We start from the raw sequence: 13,227 nt of genomic DNA, 5'->3' as shown, positions 1-13,227 counted from the left end.
TATGCAACCGATCACAAGAAGACCGCTACACTCCACGTCTCATGAATGAATCGAGCTTTCTGAGTCCTAATCCATCCAAGTGCACGAGATTTATCGAAATGCGCCCATGTCGAGGACCTTAGCACTCCTTATCGATGTATAGTAACAGATTTCAAAGTGTTGTGATGTAACAGCAGACGGTTAAGAAGAGTATGAAATGAATAATTTTTATGCACAATGGGCCCTCAGACAGGTGGAGTTCGATGCATTTTTACGTAAATCAACCAAGCTATCAATTCTAAAGTATTGTTCTAGAGTCTAGGATCGGTACCTGAAAGGTATTTAAGAGATAACATAAACACACACACTCCTAAGGCTACAACATTCTGCCGGTTCTCTAGACATAAGAAACATTTTAGTTGACCTTGTACATTATGGCGATGATTTGGAATCTACTACATCACCAACATCGGTATTCGACAGTGGAAATATCAGTTTCCTCTATTTGTTTTGTGTGGGCGAATAAATGTCTTTGCAGACATGACAAGTTTCTATTTATTCAGTGGTTTATAGCGTGCCCCACCTAGCTAAGGTTTTGGGTTTGTAAAGAACTAATTTCCAGTCTATATATTGGGAATCATGTTGCACTAGCGATCGGTAGGATGCTGCCTAGTGCTTGATATCGAGAAGTACCGAGAAAATGATATAATATTATGGTGAACCAAGCGAAAAAATACATGTGTTCTTGTAATCCCCGAATTTGGCGATGTGTGTAGAAAAGCGAGAAAGCAAGGAAGCAGGTTCGGAGTAGAAACAGTAACATGTTTGTGCCGAGGGGAAACAATCCCAAATTTGTAGAACAGTTCTGAGAGCGACATCAGTCCGCTGTGCATGTGCTAGTCGCACATGGGGGGTGGATGACTTGTGATCATCGGCTGCGGGAAAATATGTAGTGCTGAGAGGAGTATATATATTGTACTGTCCATCTTCGTGGTATATGTATGAATGCTGTAAAAGGTATGATGTTGTTTGGTGCAGGATACGAATTGTATGATTATTACACCGACATGGTATACGGTGATATATTGCTGGGTTGGAGATATGTTTCACGTTCTAATATTCAAGCTCATCTCCTCAGTGGGAGAGCAGTGTAACCAAGTAAGAGTCTTTCTGTATTTGACAATTTGTATGGTAGTTTGTAAGATTTAATTGCCAGTGCAATATGACGATCTGTGTAAAATAACTGCTGAAAGTCTCGTCTGCAGAAGGAAAAAAGGAGGATGGTGCTTCCAAACCAGCAGCATCAGTAATTCGGCGGGTAAATTCGATAAGAGCCAATCATAATGCTCGATTCATTCACATCCTTTGTGCTGGGATATAGGAGCCTCTACATAGCAGAGGGAGCGTTTGTGTGTGTTGAAAGCAGGAAGGGTAACACGTGATGGACCAGATACCACATTAGGTCCATGAGGAAGACTGCATTCGAAGTTATTCTGCGCTATTTTTGTAAACAGTTTCTGTTAGGGCAAGAATTTCCGTGCATACAATCTAAGCCATCAAGAAAGCGAGTGTTAACTATTTCTGGGCCACTATACAATTTCCATGAGGTCGACTCGATTCTTATTTTTACATAGTCATGTGATATCAGTATAAGATTGAGAACCTTGTTAGATGCACTTGCGAGGGTTTGTAGCTACACGCGCGCACTTCGTGGCATTGCATTAGTCACGCTGGGCAGTTAAGCATGGTTAGATGCACCTCTCATGTTGCGCTAGTAACGATGCACTCTGTGCTACTCTGTCATCAATGGTAAAGACACTTGCTGCCCAGAGGCATCTCGCGTATTAGACTGGCATGACCGTGCCTTGGAGTTCCATGACACTGGTATATCACTGACTGTATACTTGAAACTAGAAATAACTGTCACCTGCGTCTGCTGGGCGCGTCGCGTCTGTCTGTGACGGCACGCGCGCCCCTGGAGCGTCTGCGCTCCTGCCAGCTCACGTCAGCAACGGTGCCTATGTGAACACATTTTGAGAGGAATTTGTCCAGTATCAAGTATGAAAGGGATGTCACCGCCTCATGCTTGAGGGCAACTCTGCGTGGTTTGACAGCTGACAGGCGCGTCAATTTGATGGGGCTGCCCGTAGTCTCCTGTGTGGTCTAGTGTACTAGGGGTGGCAGGGGGTGCTTGTGCGTGTTGATTGTGTGTCTGTTGCATTATTTTGCGAGCGGATTTATAGTCTGTGCTATGCATTATTTGGACAGTTCACGAGTTGATTTCGTTTCTGCACTGCACATCAGTGTACTGCATTATTTAGCAGTAGTTTGCATGTCTGTGCTGAGATTATTTCGGTAAATTAGGCGTTGTTTACATGTCTGATGACCGTTATTTAGAGGTAGGTTACAGGTCTGCAGACTGTGTATTATGACACCAAGAACATCAGGGCGAGTGTTTTGTGTCAGTGTGATAAATATACTCCATCCCTAAATAAAATGTTCCAAAATAAATAGAGTACACTCCTTCCTTACTCTTCCCAGCAGCCCAGCGCAGGCTGCATCATTTTAGCGCCATTTTCCCCCTTCAGACCACTATCTTGGATTACGTCACGGGAGTGATGACAGTTCCCTTCCGGTGGGCAATACTGTATACTAGGTCAGTTGGACTCTAGATTTCGTGGTCGAGAGGCTGCCTGCAAAATAAAGACTAATGTCCAGCACAGTCAGAGTCCTTTTTCCCGCCACCCCCCCCCCCTCCCCCACCATCTTGGATTACATCACGAAATGGACGACAGCGCTCTCTGGTGGTGGTACTGTTTACTAGGTGTAGATCTCGTGGTGAACACATTGTTTGTCGCCATCTTGGATAGTGGTACTTGTTTCATCAGCTGACGACATGGCTGCCATCTTTAATTACGTCACAGAATGTGCAACAGTGCCCTCTTGTGGCAGTACTGTGTACTAGGTCAGTTGGAGTATGGACCTTGTGGTGGTACTACCTCTAATTGTTTAAATAAAGACTGGTGTATGATTTTGACAGTTGCTGCACAGGATTAGCCAAGAGGGTCTAAGGTGCTGCAGATATGGACTGTGCAGCTGGTCCCAGCGGAGGTTCGAGTCCTCCCTCGGGCATGGGTGTGTGTGTTTGTCCTTAGGATAATTTAGGTTAAGTAGTGTGTAAGCTTAGGGACTGATGACCTTAGCAGTTAAGTCCCATAAGATTTTCGCACACATCTGAACATTTTTTTATTTTGACAGTTGACGATTAGCAAGCATGTTTGCAAAGTCTTTTAGATGGATTATTATTTTGACAATTTACGAGTTGTTTGGCTCTCTGAATGTAAATGTATTGCATTATTTACAAGTGGTTTGCATGTCTGTAAATTATGCAATGCGTTATTGTGACAGTTTACAATTAGCAAGCACGTGTGTAGAGCATTATACATGAGTTATTTAGGAGTAGTTTGCAGGTCTGTGTGCTGTGTGGCATGTCAGAGCGTGTGTTCTGTATCAATGTGATAAATATACTCCATCCCTAAATAAGTTGTTCCAAATAAATAAAGTACACTCCTTCCTCTCTCCAGCAGCCCAGTGCAGGCTGAGTCCTTTTCTCACCAATCCCTAGGAAGAGGTGGCAGTCGGGTGACTTGGTTAGTGGAGGTGAGCTTTGTTTCCTGCAATATTCTTAGGTTGGTAGAGAAACTCCAAGTGACCTTTCTTTGCCACCAAAATTCAAACTTGGCGCCAGTTCCTAGGACAAGGTGACAGTCAGGTGATGTAGGTTAGTGGAGGTAGTCCAAGTGTCCTATATTTCGCGCTATTTTCTTAGCTTAGTAGAGATATGTGAATTGACCTTTCTTTTCCTCCAACATTCAATCTTGGTGCCAGTTCCTAGGAGGAGGTGGCGGTCGGGACACTTAGGTTAGTGGGGGTAGTCTATGTGACCTATCTTCTCGTGATTTTCTTAGGTTAGTAGAGGTAACCGTAGTGTGATGCATTATCCTGTTGGAATTTGAACTTCCCGCCATTTTTCTGGGGGTGGAGATGGGAGGGGGGGTTAGGTTAGAGAAGGTAGCCGAAATGACCTATCTTCCCACCAAAATTCAAACTTCCCGCTAAAAGCCTCCATCTTGGATGACGTGTTCGTTGCCATCTTGGATGACGTCATCTCGCCATCTTGGATAACGGTACTTTGCCGTAGAATCACCCTTGCCCCAATACTGTCGTGTAATAATCGCTGTATATCCTGGCGACTGACTGCTTAACCAGAATGCATGCCACAAACAGCAGGGAGTTATCCCTCATGACATTTCACCTCACAATTTAAGATTTTTCTTTTATCTTAGGTGCTGCTGCTGTTGCTGTATGCTGTTTCTATGGTTTGAAAGCGACCATCATGACCACTCCATCGACTCCTGCTGTTGCCCCGACTGTGAGGGCAGCTATAAGGATACCCATGAAGTGAGGCAACACTACTGCCCCAGCTGTAAAGCTTTCATTGGGGCTTACGAGAAATAGCTGTCCAATGAGTCCACTTGTTCAATACTCTGTTGCTGTGAGCTGAACTAACCAGCTCGAGTATAAACTCCGTCCACGGCACCCACAAAAAAATACACTCCACCTATGTGATGCTTTGAACTAACAGTAAAGATTTACTTCATTTTATAACCATCAAATCGCCGAAGTGCCAAAAATGTTGTTAGTACAGTTGCAGATTTTCTTTTTCTAAGTTTATCAATACGTGTTCCACTGTGTAATGCAAGACAAGAAAATAAAAGATGGAAAATGTCATTTGAATTACAGTGTTTGAATATTTACGTACTTTTCTATCGCTTGGTGAGCTGTGGGATGCAGAGACTGCCTTAAACCTGCTGGCCTACTTAAGGCTTCACCAGTGGAGCCAAGAAGCTGTTCGACATCTGCTGTCACGAGGGGGAGCCACTGTTGGTGCTTGCCCAATTGCTGCAGTGGACACTGATGCCGTCGGCCCCTGTCGCCTAATTGGGGACCACAGGTCGACATCTGCACGACAACGAATACCTCAGATTGGGCTGGAGGGCGAGTCACCTGGGTGCATGTGTTCGCCGTCAAGCAGAGGACTTCGTAGGTCAGCCTGCAGAGCTACTGGTTGGCTATAGGCCGCGCCGTCCACGACACCTGGAGGGCACCGACCGGTCATGAGATGAAGGCTGTCACACGAGTCGTCCTCTGTGCATCAGTAGTGCTGGGTAGGCGTGTGCCCGCTGCTACTGCTGACAGGGCCCACACTCCACAAGGCTGACTGAGCAACCAGCGCCCTGCGAAGGCAATTCTGTGGTTGTGAATAGTGAATATGTCTCTATGAAATAATGTTTTCTTGACGCATAAGAGCGTGCACAGATCGTCCTCACTGCACCTTGCTTGGCACAGCTCGAACGACAGTCTGTTTCAAGACTATAATATGTTTTGCAAATTTTGTAAACAGCCGCTCAGGTTTAAAATGCTAAATTTTAGGTGAATTTATTGATTTTATTAATCATTTTCTCATACAATACGTTTGGGTTTTCGTAATCGTTATTCATCAAAAGAAAATGGTATCTGTTGCACATAATACTTGGAAATGGTTTTACACAACTGGCCATTAAAATTGCTACACCACGAAGATGACGTGCTACAGACGCGAAATTTAGCCGACAGGAAGAAGATGCTGTGATATGCAAATGAATAGCTTTTCAGAGCGTTCACACAAGGTTGGAGCCGGTGGCGACAACTACAACGTGCTGACATGAGGAAAGTTTCCAGCCGATTTCTCATACGCAAACAGCAGTTGACCGGCGTTGCCTGGTGAAACGTTGTTGTGATGCCTCATGTAAGGAGGAGAAATGCGTACCATCACGTTTCCGAATTTGATAAAGGTCGGGTTGTAGCCTATCGCGATTGCGGTTTATCGTATCGCGACATTGCTGCTCGCGTTGGTCGAGATCCAATGACTGTTAGCAGAATATGGAATCGGTGGTTTCAGGAGGGTAATACGGAACGCCGTGCTGGATCCCAACGGCCTCGTATCACTAGCAGTCGAGATGACAGGCATCTTATCTGCATGGCTGTTGCGGATCGTGCAGCCACGTCACGACCCGTGAGTCAACAGATGGTGACGTTTGCAAGACAACAACCATCTGCACGAACAGTTCGACGACGTTTGCAGCAGCATGGACTATCAGCTCGCAGACCATGGCTGCGGTTACCCTTGACGCTGCATCACAGACAGGAGCACGTGCGATGGTGTACTCAACGAAGAACCTGGGTGCACGAGTGGTAAAACGTCATTTTTTCGGATGAATCGAGGTTCTGTTTACAGCATCATGATGGTCGCCTCCGTGTTTGGTGACATCGCGGTGAACGCACATTGGAAGTTTGTATTCGTCATCGCCATACTGGCGTATCACCCGGCTTGATGGTATGAGGTGCCATTGGTTACACGTCTCGGTCACCTCTTGTTCCCATTGACGGCACTTTGAACAGTGGACGTTACATTTCAGATGTGTTACGACCCGTGGCTCTACACTTCATTCGATCCCTGCAAAATTTCAGCAGGATAATGAACGACCGCATGTTGCAGGTCCTGTACGGGCCTTTCTATATGCAGAAAATAATCGTCTGCTACCCTGGCCAGCACATTCTCCAGATCTCTCACCAATTGGAAACGTCTGGTTAATGGTGGCCGAGCAACTTGCTCGTCACAATACGCCAGTCACTACTATTGATGAACTGTGGTATCGTGCTGAAGCTGCATGGGCAGCTGTACCTGTACACGCCATCCAAGCTTTGTTTGACTCAATGCCCAGGCGTATCAAGGCCGTTATTAAGGCCAGAGGTGGTTGTTGTGGATACTGATTTCTGTGGATCTATACACCCAAATTTTCTTGAAAATGTAATCACATGCCACTTCTAGTAAAATATATTTGTCCAGTGAATACCCGTTTATCATCTGCATTTCTTCTTGGTGTAGCAATTTTTATGGTCAGTAGTGTAATTATCCCAGACGACAAATCAAGCAGCAAGTGAATGTATTGAAAGCTATCCCTGAAACTCTGTTCCATTCCATAAATGTTAACCAAGCGCATATAAACCTTCGTTGGCCTCCTTCGGCAGGTTACGTCATGTGCAGCAGGCCGCCAGCGAGTCGTCATCAAACGTCACCCAGCAGCTCCAGAACAACAACTCATCTAAGACTGTTCCATCAAAGCAGGCTGCAGTTCCTGGACAAGCTGCATGAGTCAACGGTCGTGCGATCTTTGCATGCTTTCATCAGAACCAAGTATTTTGCGTCATTTTGTGAACTGTAATTTGCAGATGGCATTTTACAACAAAATACGTGAAAAATTCTCTGCGTGAACCCTACAGTTGTTTCTTAACTGAGGTACACATCTTTATTGGTATTATCTATAAATACACACACACACACACACACACACACACATATATATATATATATATATATATATATATATATATATATATATATATATATATATATATACAGGGTGGTTGGGTGGTCCATTGATCACGACCGGGCCAAATATCTCACGAAATAAGCGTCAAACGAAAAAACTATAAAAAAACGAAACTTGTCTAGCTTGAAGGGGGAACCAGATGGAGCTATGGTTGGCCCGCTAGATGGCGCTGCCATAGGTCAAACGGATATCAATTGCATTTTTACATATTCGTGTAGTATGTAAAGAAATATTAAAGTTTTACTTGGATCACATTTTTCGCTTTGTGATAGATGGCGCTGTAATAGTCACAAACACATGGCACATAATTTTTGACGAACAGTTTTAACAGGTAGGTTTTTAAATTAAAATACAGAACGTAGGTACGTTTGAACGTTTAATTTCGGTTGTTCCAATGTGATACATGTACCTTTGTAAACTTATCATTTCTGAGAATGCATGCTGTTACAGCGTGATTACATGTAAATACCACATTAATGCAATAAATGCTCAAAATGATGTCCGTCAACCTCAGTGCATTTGGCAATACGTGTAAACACATTCCTCTCAACAACCAGTAGTTCGCCTTCCATAATGTTCGCACATGCATTGACAATGCGCTGACGCATGTTGTCAGGTGTTGTCGGTGGATCACGATAGCAAATATCTTTCAACTTTCCCCACAGAGAGGAATCCGGGACATCAGATCCGGTAAACGTGCGGGCCATGGTAGGGTGCTTCGACGACCAATCCACCTGTCATGAAATATGCTATACAATACCGCTTCAACAGCACGCAAGCTATGTGCCGGACATCCATCATGTTGGAAGTACATCTGTGGTGACACCGCCAGACACCACACTTGCTAGGTGGTAGCCTTTAAATCGGCCCCGGTCTGTTAGTATACGTCGGACCCGCGTGTCGCCACTGCCAGTGATTGCAGACCTTGCGCCGCCACACGGCAGGTCTAGTCTAGAGAGACTCCCTAGCACTCGCCTAGTTGTACAGCCGACTTTGCTAGCGATGGTTCACTGTCTACATACGCTCTCATTTGCAGAGACGACAGTTTAGCATAGCCTTCAGCTACATCATTTGCTACGACCTAGCAAGGCGCCATATTCAGTGTCTATAATTACGATCTTCAAGAATGTATTCTGAACAGATAATATTGTGAATCATGTACCGTCAAGAGCGACGTTCATCATTAATGGATTAAAGTTAAGTATCAAACTAATTACGTCCACTTTCTGAATTCTCATTCCTTGTCATGTTCCAGACCTCACGTCAGTATAGTTCTTTCCCCCTCACGCCAGCCTGCGTGAGCTAAAACGCGTGCATTTCGGCCTCCACTCGTAACACGGTGTTGGCTCTTCTGCTAACACAAAACATCGCCATTCTGTCATGCAGTAAAACATCTTGTAGTAACATCGTTAGAACATTACGTAAGAAGATAGCATACATTGCACCATTTAGATTGCCATCGATAAAATGGGGGCCAATTATCCTTCCTCCCACAATGCCGCACCATACATTAACACGCGAAGGTCGCTGATGTTCCACTTGTCGCAGCCATCATGGATTTTCCATTGCCCAATAGTGCATATTATGCCGGTTGATGTTACCGCTGTTGGTGAAAGACGCTTCGTCGCTAAATAGAACGTGTGCAAAAAATCTGTCATCGTCCCGTAATTTCTCTTGTGCCCAGTGGCACAACTGTACACAACGTTCAAAGTCGTCGCCATGCAATTCCTGGTGCATAGAAATATGGTACGGCTGCAATCGATGTTGATGTAGCATTCTCAACACCGGCGTTTTTGAGATTCCCCATTCTCGCGCAATTCGTCTGCTACTGATGTGCGGCGTCATCGTTTGTTTCAGGTCGCGGATGACGTTTCACATGTGGCTGAACAATTTCTGTTTCCTTAAATAACGTAATTATCCGGCGAACGGTCCGGACACTTGGACGATGTCGTCCAGGATACCGAGCAGCATACATAGCACACGCCCGTTGGTCATTAGGATCACAATAGCCATACATCAACACGAAATCGACCTTTTCTGCAATTAGTAAACGGTCCATTTTAATACGGGTAATGCATCATGAAACAAGTACCGTCAGCACTGGCGGAATGGTACCGCTGTTGGTGAAACCACGTACTTACAGGTTTCTGACTATTACAGCGCCATGTAACACAAAGCAAAAAAAGTGGTCCAACTAAAACATTAATATTTCTTTACGTACTACACGAATAAGTAATAAAAATGGGGGTTCCTATTTAAAAAACGCAACTGACATCCGTTTGACCTATGACAGCTCCATCTAGCGGGCCAACCAAAGCGCCATCTTGTTTCCCCCTTCAAGCTATACAAGTTCGGTTCTTTGTAATTTTTTCGTTTGATGCTTATTTCGTGAGATATTTGGCGCGACCACTATTAATGGACCACCCTGTATATACCGGGTGATCAAAAAGTCAGTATAAATTTGAAAACTTAATAAAATACGGAATAATGTGGACAGAGAGATAAAAATTGACACACATGCTTGGAATGACATGGGGTTTTATTAGAACCAAAATGCGGGATGGCGCTCCACCCCATATTGCCAGACGCGTGAATGATCTCTTGCGCGCTCAGCCGCCACTTTCGTCATTCTTGGCCTCCCAGGTCCCCAGACCTCAGTCCGTGCGATTATTGGCTTTGGGGTTACCTGAAGTCGCAAGTGTATCGTGATCGACCGACATTTCTAGGGATGCTGAAAGACAACATCCGGCGCCAATGCCTCACCATAACTCCGGACATGCTTTTCAGTGCTGTTCACAACATAATTCCTCGACTACAGCTATTGTTGAGGAATAATGGTGGATATATTGAGCATTTCCCGTGAAGAACATCATCTTTGCTTTGTCTTACCTTGTTATGCTAATTATTGCAATTCTGATCAGATGAAGCGGCATCGGTCGGACATTTTTTGCACTTTTGTATTTTTTTGGTTCTAGTAAAACCCCAGGTCATTCCAAGCATGTGTGTCAATTTGTACCTCTCTATCTACATTATTCCGTGATTTGTTCAGTTTTTAAATTTATACTGACTTTTTGATCACCCGGTATATACTGGGTGTTACAAAAAGGTACGGCCAAACGTTCAGGAACCATTCCTCCCACACAAATAAAGAAAAGATGTTATGTGGACATGTGTCCGGAAACGCTTAATTTCCATGTTGGAGCTCATTTTTAGTTTCGTCAGTATGTACTGTACTCCTTCGATTCACCGCCATGATTTCATACGGGATACTCTACCTGTGCTGCTAGAACATGTGCCTTTACAAGTACGACACAACATGTGGTTCATGCACGGTGGAGCTCCTGCACATTTCAGTCGAAGTGTTCGTACGCTTCTCAACAACAGATTCGGTGACCGATGGTTTGGTAGAGGCGGACCAATTCCATGGTCTCCACGCTCTCCTGACCTCAACCTTCTTGACTTTCATTTATGGGGGTATTTGAAAGCTCTTGTTTACGCAACACCGGTACCAAATGTAGAGACTCTTCGTGCTCGTATTGTGGACGGCCGTGATACAATACGCCATTCTCCAGGGCTGCATCAGCGCATCAGGGATTCCATGCGACGGAGGGTGGATGCATGTATCCTCGCTAACGGAGGACATTTTGAACATTTCCTGTAACAAAGTGTTTGAAGTCACGCTGCTACGTTCTGTTGCTGTGTGTTTCCATTCCATGATTAATGTGATTTGAAGAGAAGTAATAAAATGAGCTCTAACATGGAAAGGAAGCGTTTCCGACACATGTCCACATAACATATTTTCTTTCTTTGTGTGTGAGGAATGTTTCCTGAAAGTTTGGCCGTACCTTTTTGTAACACCCTGTATACAGGGCGAGTCACCTAACATTACCGCTGGATATATTTCGTAAACCACATCAAATACTGACGAACCGATTCCACAGACCGAACGTGAGGAGAGGGGCTAGTGTAATTGGTTAATACAAACCATACAAAAATGCATGGAAGTATGTTTTTTAACACAAACCTACGTTTTTTTAAATGGAACCCCGTTAGTTTTGTTAGCACATCTGAACATATAAACAAATACGTAATCAGTGCAGTTTGTTGCATTGTAAAATGTTAATTACATCCGGAGGTATTGTAACCTAAAGTTGACGCTTGAGTACCACTCCTCCGCTGTTCGATCGTGTGTATCGGAGAGCACCGAATTACGTAGGGATCCAAAGGGAACGGTGATGGATCTCAGGTACAGAAGAGACTGGAACAGCACATTACGTCCACATACTAACACCTTTTTATTGGTCTTTTTCACTGACGCACATGTACATTACCATGAGGGGTGAGGTACACGTACACACGTGGTTTCCGTTTTCAATTACGGAGTGGAATAGAGTGTGTCCCGACATGTCAGGTCAATAGATGTTCAATGTGGTGGCCATCATCTGCTGCACACAATTGCAATCTCTGACGTAATGAATGTCGTACACGCCGCAGTACATCTGGTGTAATGTCGCCGCAGGCTGCCACAATACGTTGTTTCATATCCTCTGGGGTTGTAGGCACATCACGGTACACATTCTGCTTTAACGTACCCCACAGAAAGAAGTCCAGAGGTGTAAGATCAGGAGAACGGGCTGGCCAATTTATGCGTCCTCCACGTCCTATGAAACGCCTGTCGAACATCCTGTCAAGGGTCAGCCTAGTGTTAATTGCGGGATGTGCAGGTGCACCATCATGCTGATACCACATACGTCGACGCGTTTCCAGTGGGACATTTTCGAGCAACGTTGGCAGATCATTCTGTAGAAACGCGATGTATGTTGCAGTTGTTTGGGCCCCTGCAATGAAGTGAGGACCAATGAGGTGGTCGCCAATTATTCCGCACCATACATTTACAGTCCACGGTCGCTGTCGCTCTACCTGTCTGAGCCAGCGAGGATTGTCCACGGACCAGTAATGCATGTTCCGTAGATTCACTGCCCCGTGGTTCGTGAAACCCGCTTCATCGGTAAACAGGTAGAACTGCAACGCATTCTCTGTTAATGCCCATTGACAGAATTGCACTCGATGATTAAAGTCATCACCATGTAATTGCTGATGTAACGACACATGAAACGGGTGGAAGCGGTGACGATGCAGTATGCGCATGACACTACTTTGACTCAGTCCACCGGCTCTCGCAATGTCCCGTGTACTCATGCGTGGGTTCATGGCAACAGCAGCTAACACACCAACTGCACCCGCTTCTCCTGTGACGGGCCTGTTACGGACCTGTTTGAGTGCTACGACCACACCTGTTGCATACAGTTGGCGGTTTTGCAATGTGCGGCACGTTGGATGCTCTCTGTCCGGGTACCGTTCTGCATACATCCCGCAGGCTTCAGCTGCATTTCGTCGACACTCGCCATAGATGAGTATCATCTCCGCCTTTTCAGAGTTCGAATGCACCATGGTCACAGTTCCTACAACACTACACTATCACAGACGTCTGGTAACACGGTGTACTGCAGTTGGTCTGCGTGCGGAGACGAATGCAGAATAACAATAGCAGCAAGCGCTACATGCGGACACTGCGACAGATAGACCAAACCACAACAGTGCACTAGAGCCACACTCGTAAACACGGTCGTCATCATAAACATGTCCCTGTAGATGCTGCTCGCCGACCGTGGCCCGTGTTTGTTACAACACGCAACTGAACGTCGGAGGTTTCAAGCGTCAACTTTAGGTTACAATATCTCCGGAAGTAATTAAC

The 13,227-nt window shown here is 45.1% G+C and overlaps 1 protein-coding gene across 2 annotated transcripts in view; it reads left to right on the top strand.

Annotated features, from left to right (window-relative positions):
- LOC126185814 (uncharacterized) overlaps positions 1-4,776 on the top strand; it is a 74,436-nt gene extending 69,660 nt beyond the window's left edge. For both annotated transcript variants that reach the window (XM_049928161.1, XM_049928160.1), the window contains one exon: positions 4,326-4,776. In XM_049928161.1, the coding sequence (XP_049784118.1) occupies positions 4,326-4,497 (172 nt within the window). In that variant the 3' untranslated portion in view covers positions 4,498-4,776. The remainder of the gene's footprint in view (positions 1-4,325) is intronic.
- Positions 4,777-13,227: the final 8,451 nt, after the last annotated feature.

Source organism: Schistocerca cancellata, chromosome 1 (genome assembly GCF_023864275.1).
Source record: "Schistocerca cancellata isolate TAMUIC-IGC-003103 chromosome 1, iqSchCanc2.1, whole genome shotgun sequence".
Classification (NCBI taxonomy): Eukaryota; Metazoa; Arthropoda; class Insecta; order Orthoptera; family Acrididae; genus Schistocerca; species Schistocerca cancellata.
This window is presented reverse-complemented; position numbering and strand designations above follow the sequence as displayed.